The sequence below is a fragment of the Genypterus blacodes genome, unplaced genomic scaffold (genome assembly GCF_046128005.1).
Source record: "Genypterus blacodes isolate CSIRO-AG114 ecotype Tasmania unplaced genomic scaffold, CSIRO-AGI_Gbla_v1 ptg000030l_1, whole genome shotgun sequence".
NCBI classification, from domain to species: Eukaryota; Metazoa; Chordata; class Actinopteri; order Ophidiiformes; family Ophidiidae; genus Genypterus; species Genypterus blacodes.
In genome coordinates, this window is record NW_027466843.1 from 4,505,840 (window position 1) to 4,524,451 (window position 18,612).

At 43.4% G+C, this 18,612-nt stretch overlaps 2 protein-coding genes across 2 annotated transcripts; both read right to left on the reverse strand.

Moving 5' to 3' along the window:
• Positions 1 to 561: 561 nt before the first annotated feature.
• Positions 562 to 11,533, reverse strand: dtd1 (D-aminoacyl-tRNA deacylase 1). Its single transcript, XM_076145609.1, has 6 exons — positions 11,411 to 11,533; positions 11,034 to 11,124; positions 10,590 to 10,825; positions 9,016 to 9,113; positions 5,718 to 5,882; positions 562 to 2,257 (listed from the first exon to the last, which is right to left on the reverse strand). Exons 1-5 carry the CDS (start codon positions 11,451 to 11,453, stop codon positions 5,727 to 5,729), a joined length of 624 nt encoding a protein of 207 aa, XP_076001724.1. The 5' UTR covers positions 11,454 to 11,533; the 3' UTR covers positions 562 to 2,257; positions 5,718 to 5,726.
• A 347-nt stretch (positions 11,534 to 11,880) lies between these two features.
• Positions 11,881 to 14,576, reverse strand: ltc4s (leukotriene C4 synthase). The gene is made up of 5 exons (XM_076145491.1): positions 13,985 to 14,576; positions 13,754 to 13,853; positions 12,730 to 12,800; positions 12,525 to 12,606; positions 11,881 to 12,203 (listed from the first exon to the last, which is right to left on the reverse strand). The coding sequence occupies exons 1-5, from the start codon at positions 14,040 to 14,042 to the stop codon at positions 12,059 to 12,061; spliced, it is 456 nt and encodes a 151-aa protein (XP_076001606.1). The 5' UTR covers positions 14,043 to 14,576; the 3' UTR covers positions 11,881 to 12,058.
• Between the last annotated feature and the right edge of the window lie 4,036 nt (positions 14,577 to 18,612).

Here is an 18,612-nt window from a genome sequence, read left to right on the forward strand (position 1 = left end):
GCCTGGAATTTAACCCACTTTCCCATGTCCAACTTGACACCGCACCCACTCCCACTGCCCTGCCCTGCAGCTTAGAAACAGATCCACAGTGTTCCTCACTCACAAATACAGATGTGGCTCTATGCTAAGACAGGTGAGCCCACAAACCAAAACCTGAACATCATCTATGCCACTCTAAAGCTCACCCCAAGCCCTCTCTGATGCTTGATCGCTAAACAGGCAGAGTGGAGGAGAGCTGCTGTTGTAGCCCATCATGAAGGAGGTCTAGGGCAAGCAAGCAGACGTATTTGGGTCATGTCTTCCCGCTCTGAGCTCTCCCAAGTCTGTGCTGCAGCAGCTCCTCTCCCTCTAGTGCTGCCGCTGCTCTCTCGCACAACAGGGTGAAACCTCAGCTCAGCACCGTAGCAGAGAGGGAAAAAAGGGGGTGAGTGTGTACGGTAGGGCCGCTCCAGGAATAGCTTGCTGAACTAAAAAGGAGCCAAGGAGCTAAAGTAGGGAGAGTACAGACGGTCCAGGTGGTGATGCAGAAAGGAGAAATAAGGACAGACGCAAACACCAAACTGTTTCTTACCGACATCTTTATAAAATTACATTCAGACCTGCTGAGGGACAGCAGGACAGCTTAAGCACGCAAAACAATACATACATGTATCTTAATGTGGCACTGGAGTTACAGTGAAGCGCAAGAGTCATGATTAAAGAAGTTCAAATTACATCTCACCAATACTTGTATGAGTCTCAAACAGTCTCCCTGTTGAAGCTTCATCATAGGCTGAGACCAGCAGATTGGGTCAGGTTGAATCCAGTCATTGCAGTGGATTCCAGATACGAAGTAGCATAGACGCTCCTTAAACCACTCATGCAGCATAATCCTGCTCCATGATGTCAATACGTAAGATTCTAAAAGCTCCCAGTTTTACCAGAATACACTGGAAGAGCTGGAAATTCACATAGGGCTAATAATGGCCCCAAAAATGCATCTTAATGCAATCTTTAAATGCCATCAGAACACACAGAGATTGGAATGCACTCCTACTTGGACTGTGATTAGAGCTCAGAGTCTCCATTTCTGACATCAAATCTACAAGTTGAAAATGTCACTGCCTTCCATCTTCCTTTCACAAGAAAGAAATTTGAATAGGGAGCTGTGAAAGCCCAGATCAAAAGTAATTTGGATGAAGTTCCATGGTGCAAGGAGGAAAAGGCAGAAACACGATCTTATACGGCGTAATGACCCAGCTACTAAGATCCAATTATAGTGCGGGCAGAATCCAGGAAACAAGAATGCTATTTAACGCAAGGTGTAAAGGTCAGATGTCATTATCCAGATAACATCAGTTCCAGAGTGCAAATTGAGCAAACGGTTGTACATTGGAGAGTGGGATTATGCTGCAGACGTTGATCTGATGGTTTTTTCCAAAATATGTTCACCAATAGAATCAAATTGTACCCAACTGAATTCAGGCTGACCGAAGCTGCTGCTTTCTGCCAAAGAGCAAAAGAAAAAACGCAGGCACATTTCAAACCCACAGGTTTTTGATGTGAAAATATTGATTGTTGTGCACTTTGAAGCGGTGCCTGAAATAAAGTGATTTGTAGAAACAGCCTCACCTACGCATTCCTAGAAATGAAATAAAGCAGATGTCATGATCTGTCGCTGCAGTCAAAACAACCATTTCCCTCTGAGCAGGTCAGAATAGATAACAGGTAATAGGGTTTTAAACATGCAGGTAACTGGCTTTACCCATTGAACTACTGGAATCAGGGGGTGTCAGCGGTTCAATTCATATGAAAAGGAGGTGCTGATGTGGAGGAAACAGGGACTTGAGATGACTTCTGTTTCAAGGTAAGCGCCATATCGCTAAACAGAGACTAAGTGAGGAACAGAGGGATGAGAGTGAGAGACAGGGGGAGAGACAGAGAGAGACAGAGGTAGAAACAAGACAGAGGCGAGAGTGTGCAGAACACTACTTTTGGGTCACTCAGTGCATATATGCTATATAACACCCTTCACATACACATGTTCAAACTCCCCTTGCAGAAGGAACCTGGACACGGTGACCTGTCGTGTCATGGATTCTTGAGGAGGGAGGCCAAACACACCAGCAAGGGGACAGTGTGCGGTGACAGAAACACGTTGTTGATTTTCAGACAGGAAGGAGGACAGTCCACGATCAGATGTAATCAGATGTAAAAAAAATGAGGATAAAGGTCTTCCTGAGGAAACGAGCTCATCGCCATGTCCCCAATGTGACAACTACACAAGAGAAAACAGAACACAAGTCACTTATCATTAGTGTCATTTATCATTAATCAATACATTTCATACAGTAGACATCCTTTTGTTAGCAACATAAGTTTACATATACGTATCTTTCTTATATACTAATTGTTGTATCTTTAGTTCAAACATTAGTGGTAATTCACTGTAGTTCACATGGTAAAAACACAGTTAAAAGGGTTACAAATTCTAAATATGAAGCATTTATTTGTTGTATGAGGAATTATTAGGACTATCAGAATTCCTGGTTGCCATAGAGACCATTGTCGGCTAGACAGTGCAGGGTGAAGCTTCATGCATGAACCCAAACCAGCTACGGAATTCTGGGAAATAAGAGTCCCTAGGTGTCTCCAGCAAAGCACGAGGAACAAACAAAACTCCGGAGATTTAAGATGCACCAGAAACCCTAAACAATTTGAGAAACGCCCGGAAAAAGATTCAAGGGGCTGGAAAGAAAAGTAAAAACTGATGTGACGCTGATATAAGAGAAACATGTGAAGACATCCCAGAGACACAAAGATGAAACAGAACAGTAATGTCACTAACTAGATCAGAGAGAGTCAGTATAATAGAACAGATCTGTTATTAAAGCTGGAGTACTATAGTAAACTGAAGACTGTATCCAGAATCACAGCCTGGATCAAATGATTGATCCACAATGCTCCCCCAAAGGAAAGGAGACATGGAGAGCTGACTGCCAAAGAGCTGACAGAAGCTGACTGACACTGGATTTTGGAGGCATCAAAACAAGGTTTCCAGAGGGAGAGGAGTGAAATAAAGAGGAGATTGAGACATTCATAGAGACTGAAAAAAAGAAGGATTTAGTCAGAGGGAGGGAGGCTGCAACGCTCAGACTTGAGCTCCTGCGAGCAGCATCCCTGGATCTTTGCATTCCAATTATAGACCGTCTAAAATTCTGATCAAACAAACTCAGGACCGAGTATTGAATTTTTTGATACCAACCAACGGTAAAAAGGATCCTTGCGGCTTGGAATACTTGTAAGAACTCGCATTTCAGAGTAAAGGCCAAACAGCAGACACCTGCATCCTTCCCAAGAGACCAAATTAGTGAATTTGAAAGAGTTAGAGTTGACTTTGCAGGTCCTCTTTGCATCAAGACCAAAAGCACAGTGGAAGAAGCAAACGTAGCATTGTTCACCTGGGCTGTGACCCCTGCATTACACTTGGAATTGGAGTTGTCAACAGAAACATTCCTCCAGGCCCTTCACATGGGAATATTCTGCGTGTCTCTATTGTGGTTTTAGAAACATTTGCTTCAAAGTCAGATAAACAGATCAGAAACTTTGGAATTATCCAGAGGAATCTAAAATACTGTTTCTGTGGGTTGGAACAATGCTTGGCCAGACAACACAAAGTTAAGAGTCCTTAGACATAAAAGGCACTTCAATGTGTAGGCAATGATACATAAATTAAAAGCTGAAGTTTGAGGGAAAATGTCTGCGAGAGGTCTGTCATAAGTGATTTAAGAACAATCACCAGAGCAATTATAGATGTGGGTGAACAAAGTCGTCATAGCAGCTTGAAGAGCAGCAGAAATGTTCTTGTGCGCTGTTTTTAATCAGAAATAGAACATTGTCGACATGAAGGATGGAAGACCAGAGGGGATAATGGAGAACCGTCACAAATTACTCATCGGGAGGAAAGTGCACATGACTCATGTTTAAGTCATGCAAAGGAAACCTCACAAACACCAATTCCTTCTTTAAAATATGCACCGACAGAGCGAGCAAGCCCTTGTTTGACACCTCTCTTACATCCAAATTTCCCAGCATCCCAACACAAATTTTACACAGGTGCTGCTTGTGCATTGAAAAACCAAAATGAAATGAAAAAACAATGATCTAGCGCCAGATATGATACATTTGTATTCATGTTCTCATCTCTCCTGCTTGGGTTATCTGTCAGACATAAAAGGTCTTATGTGAAGAGGTGCTGAAGTTTTGATGTCTTGGGCCGCCAATTTACCTAGCACGCGATTTAGGATTACTGATCTTGAAGAGTGCAGGATGGGACTGCAGGTTTTGACGGCAGGCTGTGTGTGTTTAACAAGGCTTTGAGACTAAATCTCTACGGTTTAAGAGGAAAAACAAAAAGTTGTCTGTGACGAATGCCATCTCACACGTGACGAGTGAGTTACACACGACCGTACTGCTGTCACAAACAAATCTCTCCCTGTGCGCCCAGCGTGAGCAAACCCATCTGTGAGCAAGTGAACTGAGGAACATCAGAGTGCGGCTGCCGTGCCAGTTTGACGAACGCTTCACGCGGGGAGAAGCCACACGCGGGCACGGGAGCCAGCAGCAGCCTCAGCAGGGGGACAGAAGGGACACGGAGGGAAGCTGACTCCATGCCTACACGCCTGTTAACCGACTGTTTCTGCACTAGTAAACAAACGCTGACTGCAAATAAGAGCACCGCCCACCTCCAATCCTGTATGTATATGAATCACTGGAGAACAAACTATCGGGTCCGTCTCTCTGTTTGACTAGAATGTCAACAACAAGCACAGGCGGGAAACAGAGATGCTGACAAGGGTGTGATTGGTAAGTCGATGAGTTACTGCACATCTACCACACACACACACACACACACACACACACACACACACACACACACACACACACACACACACACACACACACACACACACACACACACACACACACAGGGGATTGTTGAGCTAAATTCTATTGCCTTTATTTTGGCTAAAGTTTATTAGCTGACAGTGTAAAACAAGGCAATAGAAGACAACTTCCTGTGAAGATGCGCAGCTGTACTTTTTTTTTTGTCGTTCTCAGGCATTCAGGTGTGTCGGGGTACTGCATAAGGGTAAGAAGTTGGAATGCTCCGTCATTGCTGATCAACTTTTTTGGCCAGCTTACTTTCCTACCTGCACACTACCTCTCCTGTTCTGTTGTTTATGAGTATCTAGTAATGTCAGAAAGCCAAATGTAAGACTTTCTAAGGCATGTACAGACAATGTGGAATTTGATTTAAGCAACAAAAGACAGTAACAAAGTATTTTTGTTCTTTAAAAGTATGTAAAAGCAGGGAATTTCAGTCTGAGAGTTATGATTTCTTTGTACTGACCCTAAAAATGACCAAACATACAGTATTTAAATCTTTATTTAAATCTTTTGAGCAAATCTAAAGTGAAACTGCCACCAACTTAACAGTTTAACTTGAAGAAGAAAATGAGCAGGAGGTGAACTTCTTAACAGGGAGGTACTACACTTGTAAGATGTTGATTCAGGTTAATTAATTACTCTGACATTTTATACAGGAGTCTCTTGAAAAAGACATTTCTATCTCAAGCAACCTTTCTGCTTAAAATGTCAAATAAAATAAGAAAAAAAACCCACAGATACCCTGGTGTGTATGAACACCAGGTAGTGTGTATTTGTGCATCTCTCACCGTGCAAACCTAGGGTTCTCTCTCTGAAGACACATCGCCCTCTGCTCCGCTACTGGCGTTTGGGTCCTGTCGAGAACGAGGGGTGCTCTTCTCCCTGCTGGACTCTGAGGAGGCTTTGGAACGCGTCTTCTCTTTCCTCTGCTGCTGCTTCTCCTGCTTTGACATCTGAGGGAACACAAGCAAAGGATAATAATCAAAGACAAACGTATAAGTTCATGTAGAGAAGAAGTTTCTCCAGATTGCCCAAAAAGCATCAGTGAACACGATTGGGGGAAAAAAACTGTTGTATCACTTTAAGAGCATTTGAGGGATTATGCAGCTCCAGTGGGAAATTAAAAACAAACCTCAACCCTCTTCGCAGTATGAATCAGTAATATTCACTCACTTCCAATTTTCATTCAAGCTTTCTCTTCTACTTCTATTTCAAGTTGGTGTCTGAACTTGCCGCATCGAGCTGAGTTTTCGTGTTTTTATCTCTGCTAAATGCTGAATCATGACTCCTTTCTTCTTTGATTCAAAGCAGCTGACACCTAAAGCTGACTGTAGGTGCACCTGCACCATTCACAGGTTTTTGTTAAGGGGGTCATTTAAAACTTTTTGTTATTCGCCCTCATTTTATAGTGAAATATAGTAAAGTACACATGTGGCTGAAGGTTGAGAACTGAGACTAGTGAAGATGATGCAAGGTATTTAAGACGGAAATTGCTATATTTTGAAGATGGTTTTCCTTATGTTATTGTATATGTAAATAGTGACCAATGAAATAATAATGTTACTAAGGATTTAAGCGCTCAGATGAAGCTCTTATTGTATTTTAGCTGTTAGCTGTAAACATTTTCTATCAAGAAACAGTGTATAAACAAGGTTTCTTGAAATATTCATCTTAAAAGACTAGCAAAAGATATTAAAAATTCATAACTGACATTCACACATTTCTTGGCTTGAGTTTCCATTAAAGAAATCTACACTTAGGTATAATATATTCCTTTTGGCTGATCTGTAGCTGAAACATTATTGATCTGGGGTTTCTTGTGGCTCAGTGGGATGAGGCCCACATCTCGAATGTGCTGCATCATGACTTGCAGATCGTGACCTTTGCAGCATGTTCAGTATTCATCCAAAGGTCTAACGTGCATGAGACATTTGTATAATTAATTAAATGAAGAAGCAGGAACTCGGCAGTGCCAAAGACAGCACTCCACATCAGACTGCCTTTGTGAATAGACTCAGTTTGAACTATTCTAGGACGTCATATGATCACTTCAATGAGTTCATTGTTGTGTCTGCATGCGCTGCCTCTCACACAATCCAAAATAGCTGATGCCACTGCCACTCAGCGTGACTACTCTGATCAAACCCTTGGATAAAGCCACTTCTCTTTCTTTCTCATTGGATCACAGCCCATAAAAAACAACACAACAGCGGAGGAGAAGTAGGTTATTCCACTCTTCATCTGAAAAGGCCTGTAACACAGATGATAAAACTTTGATAGCATCTGGGGAAATATTTATAAGATACATTTCACGTTACAAATCCAAACCCCTGTATAAGACATTACATTATTCAGGACGCCAAACTCAAGTGAGGACTCCCCTTAGAGATCAGGGGAAACTCTGAATACACACTGTTAGACTTCAAGAGAAAACTAATTACAACGCCCCCCCCATTTGTGTTAAGAGTTTAGCCCTGAAAGAATAAAACACCAAATGAGGTGACAGGAAAACACTTTTAGTTGTGTCACAATGATCAACACTCCACCGCCATCCACCTTTCATTCCAAACGCTCCAAGAGGGAAAAAGATTATTTTCATTGCTCTGTATAACATCATTGTTTACTGGCCCCTTGAACCTGTGGTGAACTAAAAACCCTGATTCATGGAAAGAAAGGCACAGTGTCTGTTGGCCATTGCTTCATTTCCCCGGCCATGCCAAGCTAAGGCTATTGGTTAGCCTTTTATCCACTGTGTTGAGCCTTGGCTTTGGCTCCTCGGCCCCCACAGCAAAACATCCAAAACAGACAAGATTAAAATTCTGAGGGTTGCTGATCATCCCCTCTCCTCCAAAGCCACCAGAGGGAGGGCAGCCAAAGTGTACGCATGTTGGCTGACCTCCACGGAAGTGAAACCAATCAATTGGGGAGGGCGGCCTGAGAGGATAAGAAATGTTTAGCTTGCTGGTTTAATATCTACAATATTTAGCTTCTGGTCAATGCTACTGAAATGAATCCACAACTACTTCACAGCAGTTTCTACACAACAACATCGTGCATTCTATCATAAACCTGCATGATACCCATTTTCTAAGTACAATAGTTACATTTCTTTAACATTTCAAAAGCTTTCTTTGGAGAGGACAGACACACTCCAGTAGAGGGCAGTCACACACTGCCAATTAATGATTCAAAACTAAACTAAACTAATGGGTCAGCCTGAGCTTAAATCCAAGATGCAGCATTATTGATTCCAAATAATCTAATTGATTAATAGAGTAGTAGTTTTGTCTATCAAAGGTGTTCAATCCACGCTGTATGGAATAGAAACAATCAGTTAGACCAATTGCATTACTTTTCACAAGATCACTCAAATGATTAACCGATTATCAAAATGTATCAAATCACTAATCATTTCAGCTGTAATTAAAAGACATACCCTTCCTCTCAAAAGTGCTGAGGCAATCCAAACCCGTGTAGCAGTCACAGGTGTCTCCCAGCATGCACTGGCATTGATGCTAATCTTTTCTGAGCTTGCACCACGATGTCAGCATAAAAGACGGGGAAAGAGGCATCCTTGTTTTCCGTAATGTGGAGCATTTTCTCAAAGCTACAGAAAACAGGACAAGGGTGTTGGGAGGAGGCCCGGTCGCCTCCCATAGGAGCAGGTGCTGCTGGAGACCGTGTGGCAACAGCGCTGCCCATGTAGGTTTGTGCTGCCACTCACTGTAAGCCCACACATAACACCCGTACAGAGGCACATACTTGTCTGAGCCGATTCCGGGGGGGCCTCCAGCAAACACGTTTCATACTTAGGTGTGATTTCTAAACCAGATGACCTCAGAGGATTGTAGCTGACCATTTTACCAACCTGTGTTTTTGAACAAAGCCGGATCCTGACTGTTTAATCTGACTGAAAAACATTGAATTGAATGACGACTGTGCACAAAAACAAAGGAAATATCCCCACCTACAGGTTGGAAACGGGAATTGAAATGACATAGAGAAATGGGTAGAGAGCTGCAGTTGATTCTACGTGGAAAGGACAAATTACATAATTTTGGAAGAATTAAAGATTGTTATCTTCACCTGTTTAGGGTCTGTGAGGGCAGCAGGTGAGGACAGTTCAATGGTAACTGGACCATCATTCTGAATTTGGACCTGCATGTGGGCGCCAAACTTCCCATCTAGACAAATAAAAACAAAACAGACAATTTTAAGTTAAGTGACACCACATTTTGACATTAACATATGCTTTTCACTCATTTTGCAGGTGAAATATTGTCGATTCCTATGAAAAATGTACTCAGTAAGACAAACCCATAGGCACTGAACTTCCCTGAAAGCTTCAGCCTGATTACCCGCCTAGACAGACAAACACATGAAGGATGCCAGTGTTTGTCCAGCATCTGTGCTTCACAGTCTGTGTGTTTCCAGCTAAGCCCTGGTGCAGCCAGCCAATCAGAGCAGCAGAACAGGTTTTTTATGGAGTGGGCCTTAAAAGAGACAATAGCTAAAACGCTCAGTCTTCACTCAGTGTGCACTGCAGTGCAGCAGAAAGGGAGAGCAGAAGTGGATGAATGTAATTTGCACTTTAAATCATTCCGAATGGAGCCTAGAATGAAACAAATACAGGGAGATCTGCATATTCAGTCCCATTTAACAGAGAATAATCATGAATGGAATTTGTTAGATATTGGTAGTCGATGTTCCATGAGGCTCTGGGACGATATGGAACCTTGAGACAATGAGGACAAAAGATGAATGGAGCTGTAGGAGGACAAGGAGTTTCAGCTTATATGTTCTCTTCTTGTCCACTGGGTCTGCTAGATTAATGACACCATCTGTACAAATGAAGCCACGGGCCACGGTAAAAAATAAATAAAATGCTGCATCATCGTATTTCCTCTCTGGAGGGGTAAGGCGACTAATTAGGAGGCCTTACACCACCCTCACTGAGACATGGTGTTCGACGCATCTGCTCCCCAGTGGGCTGACCCAGTTCACCGCCAGTGCCACCAGCGCGTCATCAAGGCGCTGACAAACCACACCTTCCACCTCCAACAGCCTTAACCTTACACTGAGACGGGTATATGTGCAATTAAATAGCAGTGGGAGACGGCACTGATCCAAACTTATGAGCAGCAACACCAGTGACCCTCTACACTTTGGTTTTTAATTAGCTCAGACTCCACTAGCTCTCAACTACCCTGCGTTGTGGCCATTTTGAACTGCAATACCAACATAAACTCCTGGGACTTTCCTCAGACCAGCCACTGATGATCTCTGCAATTTTAACTGTGACCGTTTGACATATGATTATTTATCTGCAGTGATTTCTTGAAATCGCTCATCTGTTGGTTAATCGATGCCTGACCTCAGTGTGACCCTACAAAATGTGTGGCAATAACTCCCAAAGGGGAAATTCGGATTTTATGTTAGGTTCTACTTACGGCTAATTATTTTGAATTTTGTGATTTGCACCAAAAATGCCTGTTGTCAAAAGACAGGCTGCTTGATCTGATAATAAATTGCATTTTTTACTTGATTTCTATCATTGAGTTGGACTTTCACCTGTGAAATTTCTTTTCAATTTCAAATAAAAACCTAATTAAAAACTGAATACAAATAATAATAATAATAACATATATAAACATGATCACCTTTGATGAGCTCTGGCTTGTAGGTGCTCTTCATGTTCTCCAGGATGCTGTCATAGAAGGGCTGGGCCAACTCTGCTGGCATGGCTAAGTGAAAGTCTGGCTTGTTGCCCTTCAGTATGTACTGCAGGGTGAACTGGCTGACACAGAGCACCTCAAACTCCTTGTCCATTACACTTTTGTTCCACGGACGTCCGTTCTCGTCTTCAAAGAGGCGCATGTTCAGGATCTTCCGAACTCTACAAACAGAAAGTGAAAGCGATGAGCCTGTGCCGCACCCAACGCTTTGGTCTATATTGGGAGGGAACAATTTTTAAATTTAAATTTTTTTTTTTTTTTTAAATATCATCATTGAAATTGGAATGTGTGTATTGATCATCAGTGTAAAGGACTGAAACATATACGGAGGGACATTAGCTCGTGTGACGTCATTGGTTCTCCACTCACATGTAGTCCGCGTCCCTCTTCGTGTCCTCCACAGAGATGCCCAGCAGTATACACAGCCCTCGCCCTATCGAGCTGATCTGCTCCTCTCCCACTGCAGGAGAACACAAACACGCTCATGAGTGCCCGGCCACATATAAGGACATGTTCGCCTTTTATAAACCACCTGTAATGTGACCTGTCCCGCCATTCTAACGCGAGTCTACCCTAGCTTGTGTGGGCGCGTCATTAATTTGGCAAGGCATGCTATCGCCCACCAAGCTAGGCTGGCTAACGCGCGTGTTCGCCGAAATCGATGACGGAAATCCTCAATTCGGTAACATTATTGAGTTTTCTCTGTCATGGCAGCTTTAGACAGATGAGAGTTGCTTCTTCCTTACCTGTCACAGTGGCATTGGTGACCCTCTGGATGATGGCTTTCATTGTTTTGGTTTGTGTAGCTAAGCGCTGTCAACTTCCGACTAGCCTGTACCTGAACTAGAGTGTTTTCATCCTCTAGCGGCCAAAAGTGGCAACACGCTCGACCAAACCGGAGGTTTTACTTTCAGTCTGTTCTGTTGTCATTTTGTGGCAAATAAATGGCCTGTGAAATGACACACTTACAACCGCCGACATCACAACACATCATCATTTACATTTCCCAGGTAGCGTTAATGGATAATAACGGATGGATGATTTATGCACATACTGTACTTTATTTTATTTCCCCAATCCTTTCAGATTGATAGACTCTGGATGTGTTAACATGGGCAGTCACTGTCACGGTCTGTGTAAGTCTACTCCAACAGGAGCAGGACAGAAACAGGAGTTTGTTCAGGGGCCAAATGAAAGCAAGCAAGTTTATTTACAGTATATACACATTTTATTTACAAGATAAGTGTAAACTACAGACATTCTGCCATAAACACACGTCATGCACACCGTTGGTGTCTGTGGGTCTGTGTTAAGGATTCTGCAGTCATTCCACATAATGAGCAAGTCCTTAATGCTTTCAGTTCTCCTTGTAGACTGATGAACAATCCCCCAATTCAGGCCACCAGTCTGAGGGCAGAGCGGAGCTGCTGCAGGACATCCAGGTTCAAGTAGAAACGGCAGAATGATGAGAGAATGCCAAGTGTTGAGAAACTGAGAAGAGCCCAAAGAACTTTGGAACAGAAATACAGAGGGGCAAGACTGCAGAAAGAGAGAGAGAGGTAGAAGGAGAGAGAGACAGACAGACAGACAGACAGAGAATTCAGGAGAGAGACACACAGAGAGATTTCAGTTCATCATATGCTGTTCTTTATTCATGGACAACATTGTGTGTGTGTATGTGTGTGTGTGTGTGTGTGTGTGTGCGCATGTGCGTGCGCGCGTGCGTGCGCGCGTGCGTGTAACCTAATTCATTTTATTTTGCATTCAGCAGACTGGAACAGGAAGTTTAACAAACATTTTCTGTTTACAGATGAAACATGCAAATCAGATTGGTCTAAGTTTCTAGACAGCGCCCCCTACCGTCTCTGTGAAGACTGTGAATATCCACGGAAATAAAGGAATCGTCCGTACAAATAGAGGAGACCGAAGACAGAGGACAGACCTGAAATAAAAAAACATTTGCTGCCTGTTAGGAAGAATCAAGATTGATTCTTAATGATTGATTCTATTTCAAATACACTTGTAAAGATCACAAACTTTGATTGAAGGAATCTTTTAGCTTTACCTTGGCTGAAGAACAAGCCGGCAGTCCATAGTACAGTGATGAAGATGGGGAAATACTCTGAGCAGTTCATCCTGAAGCCACAACAACATATTTACCTTTAAAACAAGGTACAGAAATCCTAGAACACATATCATAAAAGAATCCTGCTTTCTGATTGGCTGGCAGGTGGCAACATCATATGCTTTCATATACCACCCTGAGGTATGAGGGGGTGCTATTTATGTGAAAAATCTGAATATATGACACGATATAATATCAAACTGAGACAAAGGGCCTGATTCAGAGTGCGTGAGTTTGATTTTATACCAAGATTGAGCTTTTCTGTGTTAAGAATTGAGACTCAAAGGTGAGTTACATAAAAGGGGTGGAGTTTTCCCTCAAAGTGCCTGTTGCTGTCTGTGATTGGGATGATTTCATTGTCCCTTGTCCTCTCAAGATGGGAGCTGTATCAACTCCTACTATTCCAAATGTAAAGGGATGCAAAGGTTTTCTAGCGGACCAATGGGGTATTTATACCACTAGAAGTCAGTGGAAAATGTCCAGACATGAGGACAACAGGTTTAAGTTGAGCCCAATGATGATGGGAAGGAAAAATATAATGTCCACACATGAGCACAAAGGACCTGTGGAGGTAAACACCAACAATGTATATATCACACATTGAACACTGCCTATTGTTTAATCATCAAGCTTCTCTTGTGGTACAGGTTTTGTGGATTAGAGGCAGGTGCTTATTTTAAAGGGAGGCATTGGAAAATCTCATACCCAGAATGCTGAACAGCTGGCGATCCTGGCAACCTTAGAGGCTTGGACTGGACAGCCACTCATAAACATCTGAATGCGTTGCCCAGAAATGAAGGTAAGCGTCCGTATATCTTAACTTTAAATACGCATTGCTTTCCCCACCAGTATTTTGACTTAAGCAGTCCTACTTACCTGCCCCAGATAAGTCATGACTCTGAATCGGGCCCACAGTCAATAACAAGACACACACACTTGTACACAAACACATTAACAAACTGACTGGGCACGGTAAATCCTCTGGAACTCCGGCGGTCCATCAGTGCTGGGTGGAGAAACCGAGTACTTCCTCCGAGCATAGATTACCTGGAAAGAGAAATATGCTGACACAAACACACACACACACACACACACACACAGTCATACAGATAGCTGAAATGTAAATTGATTTATTTACAACCAACCGTCAAACTTTACTATCAGCATCTCTAAATTAGCCAGCACTCCCTCTTACCTTGCTCGAGAATGGCGAGCACAGACACAGCAGCAAGGATGACCACCTTCTCCAGCATCTCTGTGGGGGGTGACAAGACCAGACCACAAAGCCCAGAACAGATCACCCAGCGTGGAATAGATCACACAGAGAAGACCAAATCACACCAAACAGAAGGGTTTCAACAGAACTGAACACATCACACAGAGCAGAGCAGAGTGCAGATTGCAAAGGACAGATCACAAATGACTGAGCTGATGAAGCACCAGCAGGAAAAAGTACGGGGGGAAATAAAGTGAGAGAACAAAGCTGCAATAGGTGGAGCCAAGACAGGACAGGAGAAGAGAACAGTGACAGACCTTTAACAATAACTAAGAGCTGGGTATTGGTGAACCTGTTAACCTTTTATAATAACTGACGGCAGGTTATTATTTAACCTCAGAACTTCTTACAATAACTGAGCGTTGATCAATTGACCAATTAATGTTTCACAAGAACTGAATGCTGAATGTTCAACACACTGAGCCCCTAACTGATGTGCAGATTGGAGCCTTGCATTGTATGTCCCTGCCATCATTGTATGAGTGTGTGTATGAAAATGAGGTACATGGAAGCGCTTTGGATGAAACTTTAAAAAACCACCACTACCGGTGATTAACCTGTGCACCTTTTACAACAACCGGAGAAGCTTTGAAATGGCAGAAAGCCGGTTATTAATTAAACAGGTTAACTATAAAAACAGTTGTCATAAAAATGATAATAATATACTGAAGGAAACAGACTACAGCATCAACAATCAATCCCCAAAAGAGATCCTGGGAAGCCGTATCATGAGTTAGGATCAGGAGGAGGCATTGATGGTGGAGCCAGAGCTGTCATCACGATGGTGGATAAACTCTATGTGAAGCTCTACCGTGACAAGGAGGTCACCCCCTGGCTCTACTAAACACGTATATCCAGCACTCTGACTTGTTCACTCTCCCATCAAGTAATATGGCAAACTTGTAACTATTCACGATAATTTCAGACACGGTCTAAGAAGCCTCTCATGGTTGCATCACACCAATGGGCACTCTGCAATGATAATGGTTATACATACGTGACAATACAGCATTCGACTTAGACATTTGCATACATATCACTCAATCACTCAAATGTGTGCACACACAAAGACACACATACACACACAAAAGCCCATCTGTCTTCCTGTAGATTTGTATCAACAGGTAGTCCAGCAACGATTTGCATCTGAGGCCAAAACAGCTACAAAGAGCGGGTGTGTGAGTATGTGTATGCGTGTGTGTTTTATGTGTATGAGTTAAGTCATGTCAAGTTCATTTGTATATACCAATATCACATGAAATGTCTCAAAGGGCTTAACAGGCCCACAACAACAGGCACATGCCGACGCAGCTGAAAGCTCTTTAGGAAGACAAGCAACAACTCCCTATAACTGTTGACATAGAAGCAGCAGTTCTTTTTTGAGTCACGCATCCCTTTGAGAATCTGGGGAAATCTACTGACCCGCTCCCTGGAAAGATGCATACAAGCACATAAATCGAACTTTGCATGCAATGAATATACTTTACTTTGTAGAAAATGCAGTACAGTGTGTGACATATACAAAGTATGAGTAAAGTAAGCAATATTAACAAAGACTTGCGTGTCATACTTCTTTTGCATGTTTTGACTGCAGAGCCAACTTGGTATTACAGCGCCCCCTGTCTTTATCTTTACACACCGAACTTGGGGGCACATTCTGTAAGGATGAAGTTAGGAGCCTGTTTAATTTGAAATTAGGTGCAAAACTCAGATGGTGCAACCGCAAGGAATGTCACTATATGAACAGTTATTTAACGCCATTACATTTCTGAAATGTGAAAGATTTCAAACCTTTTCAATGATTAGATAATTAGATAGATTTCAATAATTGTAGAAGTAACGAAACTCATGTAGGGTCCTGCAAAGGCTTCTTGAACCTCAGGCAGGGAGAACCGACACACTGGGGATGCTTTCACATTCTTCCTAAAGACAGCAACACACATACCATCCACACACATGCTCACACAGACAGGTGATCCAGTTTAAGTACACCCTTTCTATGTTAACCACATAAAGTAATCTATGCATCAGAAGTCATGCTATCATGAGCATGCTAACAGGGCACATGTTAATATGTACAATGTAACATTTAACAGGTTTGCATGCTAAGTAGACTATAACTTGGCAGGAAATTATTCATTGTTTTGATGGTGCCAGCAGTAGTAATTTCCCCTACCCTCACATTGAAATACAATCTATGCTAATGCAAGGTGTCATGCATTATTGCTAATGCAAGGTGTAATTGCACACAGAACAAATCCGAAGTGGAATGCGTCCTGTCATGTACTGTATATCACATGTAAAGGGTCTGGCTGACTTTGTGATCAGATCTCTGACACATTCATGTATCGCAGCTTTTTCCCGTGTCGGTTGGATCACTCACATCGTGGAAAAATTGAAAGCTCTTCTGCTCACAGCACACAGGAGGTGCAGAGCTCCTATTCCAGCTCGCCATTCAGCGGACAAAGCAGTCGTGCAGTCGCCGCCGGAGTCGATGGATGCTCCCGATCCAGCCGCAATGTTCGCTAAGAGGTAGGGTAGGTGTCAACATGTGTCAGAACAAGTTTCTGAAGAATCACAGTCATGATCGGTGTTTTCATCAGATTGGGCGAGTCGTCTGCTGGGCAGCAGGTCAGAGTGCAGCTCCCTCTTCACCTTGCCGCACCTCACCCGCGACGGTCAGGGAAGACTAAACTAAGTGAGAAAGTTGTGTCGAAGATCACATTATAACCCAGGAAATAAATGGAAAAGAAAAAAAAAATATTTTTTTTTTTTTTTTTGAAATTTACGTCACTTCCGGTCCTGCGCAGGAAATTGCAATCGGGGTCTGCGCAGGTCCGGAAGTGACGTCATTTTCAGAAATTTACGTCACTTCCGGTCCTGCGCAGGAAATTGCAATCGGGGTCTGCGCAGGTCCGGAAGTGACGTCATTTTCAGAAATTTACGTCACTTCCGGTCCTGCGCAGGAAATCGCAATCGGGGTCTGCGCAGGTCCGGAAGTGACGTCATTTTCAGAATTTACGTCACTTCCGGTCCTGCGCAGAAAATCTCAATCGGGGTCTGCGCAGGTCCGGAAGTGACGTAAATTCCGAAAATGACGTCACTTCCGGACCTGCGCAGACCCCGATTGAGATTTTCTGCGCAGGACCGGAAGTGACGTAAATTTCGAAAATGACGTCACTTCCGGACCTGCGCAGACCCCGATTGCACTTTTCTGCGCAGGACCGGAAGTGACGTAAATTCCGAAAATGACGTCACTTCCGGACCTGCGCAGACCCCGATTGAGATTTTCTGCGCAGGACCGGAAGTGACGTAAATTTCGAAAATGACGTCACTTCCGGACCTGCGCAGACCCCGATTGCACTTTTCTGCGCAGGACCGGAAGTGACGTAAATTTCGAAAATGACGTCACTTCCGGACCTGCGCAGACCCCGATTGCACTTTTCTGCGCAGGACCAGAAGTGACGTAAATTTCGAAAATGACGTCACTTCCGGACCTGCGCAGACCCCGATTGAGATTTTCTGCGCAGGACCGGAAGTGACGTAAATTCCGAAAATGACGTCACTTCCGGACCTGCGCAGACCCCGATTGATATTTTCTGCGCAGGACCGGAAGTGACGTAAATTTCGAAAATGACGTCACTTCCGGACCTGCGCAGACCCCGATTGCACTTTTCTGCGCAGGACCGGAAGTGACGTAAATTCCCGAAATGACGTCACTTCCGGACCTGCGCAGACCCCGATTGCAATTTCCTGCGCAGGACCGGAAGTGACGTAAATTTAAAAAAAAAAAAAAAAATATTTTTTTTTTTTTTTCCATTTATTTCCTGGGTTATAATGTGATCTTCGACACAAGTTTCTCACTTAGTTTAGTCTTCCCTGACCGTCGCGGGTGAGGTGCGGCAAGGTGAAGAGGGAGCTGCTCTCTGACGTGCTGCCCAGCAGTGCTGTAGGTTTGGAGCGGCCAAGGTCCCGAGTGACGCTTCTTTGTTTATCTGCGAGACCCTGCAACACAGTAACAGTGACTTAGCAACATAAACTAGATCTGCCACAGGAAATGCACTACAGTTTGTCGACACCAACAAATGACAGCCGCAATGATGATGAAGAGGTAAACTCTTAGCGATCATTGCGGCTGGATGGGAGCTGCGCGACTGCTTTGTCCGCTGAATGGCGAGCTGTGATAGGAATAGGAGCTGTGAGCAGGAGACATTAAAAAAGATGCGAGTGATCCACACGACATGGGCTCCTCCGGTGTCAGGCTGCGCAGATCGAAGTCAGGCATGTTACTGTTACACAATTTACACAATTCAATGTATTTACCTCAGACTGATAACTGCTAAATGGAGAGAACATTCAATCAGTTCGTAATTGTGGAGTTAACACATTTGTTAAGTTGAAGTTTGCTGAAGACACCACCCTCATTGGACTCATCTCTGATGGGGACCAGTCCACCTACAGCTGGGAGATTGACCGTCTGGTGAATTGGTGCAGGCAGAACAATCTGGAGATTAATGCTCTGCACACTAAGGAGATGGTTGTGGATT

Excerpts from the sequence above, each read along its gene's own strand:
- dtd1 (XM_076145609.1), bottom strand. The coding sequence starts at position 11,453 with ATGAAAGCCATCATCCAGAGGGTCACCAATGCCACTGTGACAG. Across the intron at positions 11,125-11,410 it reads CACCAATGCCACTGTGACAG|TGGGAGAGGAGCAGATCAGC; the intron begins GTAAGGAAGAAG and ends GTTCTCCTGCAG. Across the intron at positions 9,114-10,589 it reads CAAGCCAGAGCTCATCAAAG|ATGGGAAGTTTGGCGCCCAC; the intron begins GTGATCATGTTT and ends TTATTTGTCTAG.
- ltc4s (XM_076145491.1), bottom strand. The coding sequence starts at position 14,042 with ATGCTGGAGAAGGTGGTCATCCTTGCTGCTGTGTCTGTGCTCGCCATT. Across the intron at positions 13,854-13,984 it reads GCTCGCCATTCTCGAGCAAG|CATATTTCTCTTTCCAGGTA; the intron begins GTAAGAGGGAGT and ends TGTTTGTGTCAG. Across the intron at positions 12,801-13,753 it reads CAGAGGATTTACCGTGCCCA|GATGAACTGCTCAGAGTATT; the intron begins GTCAGTTTGTTA and ends TTGTGGCTTCAG.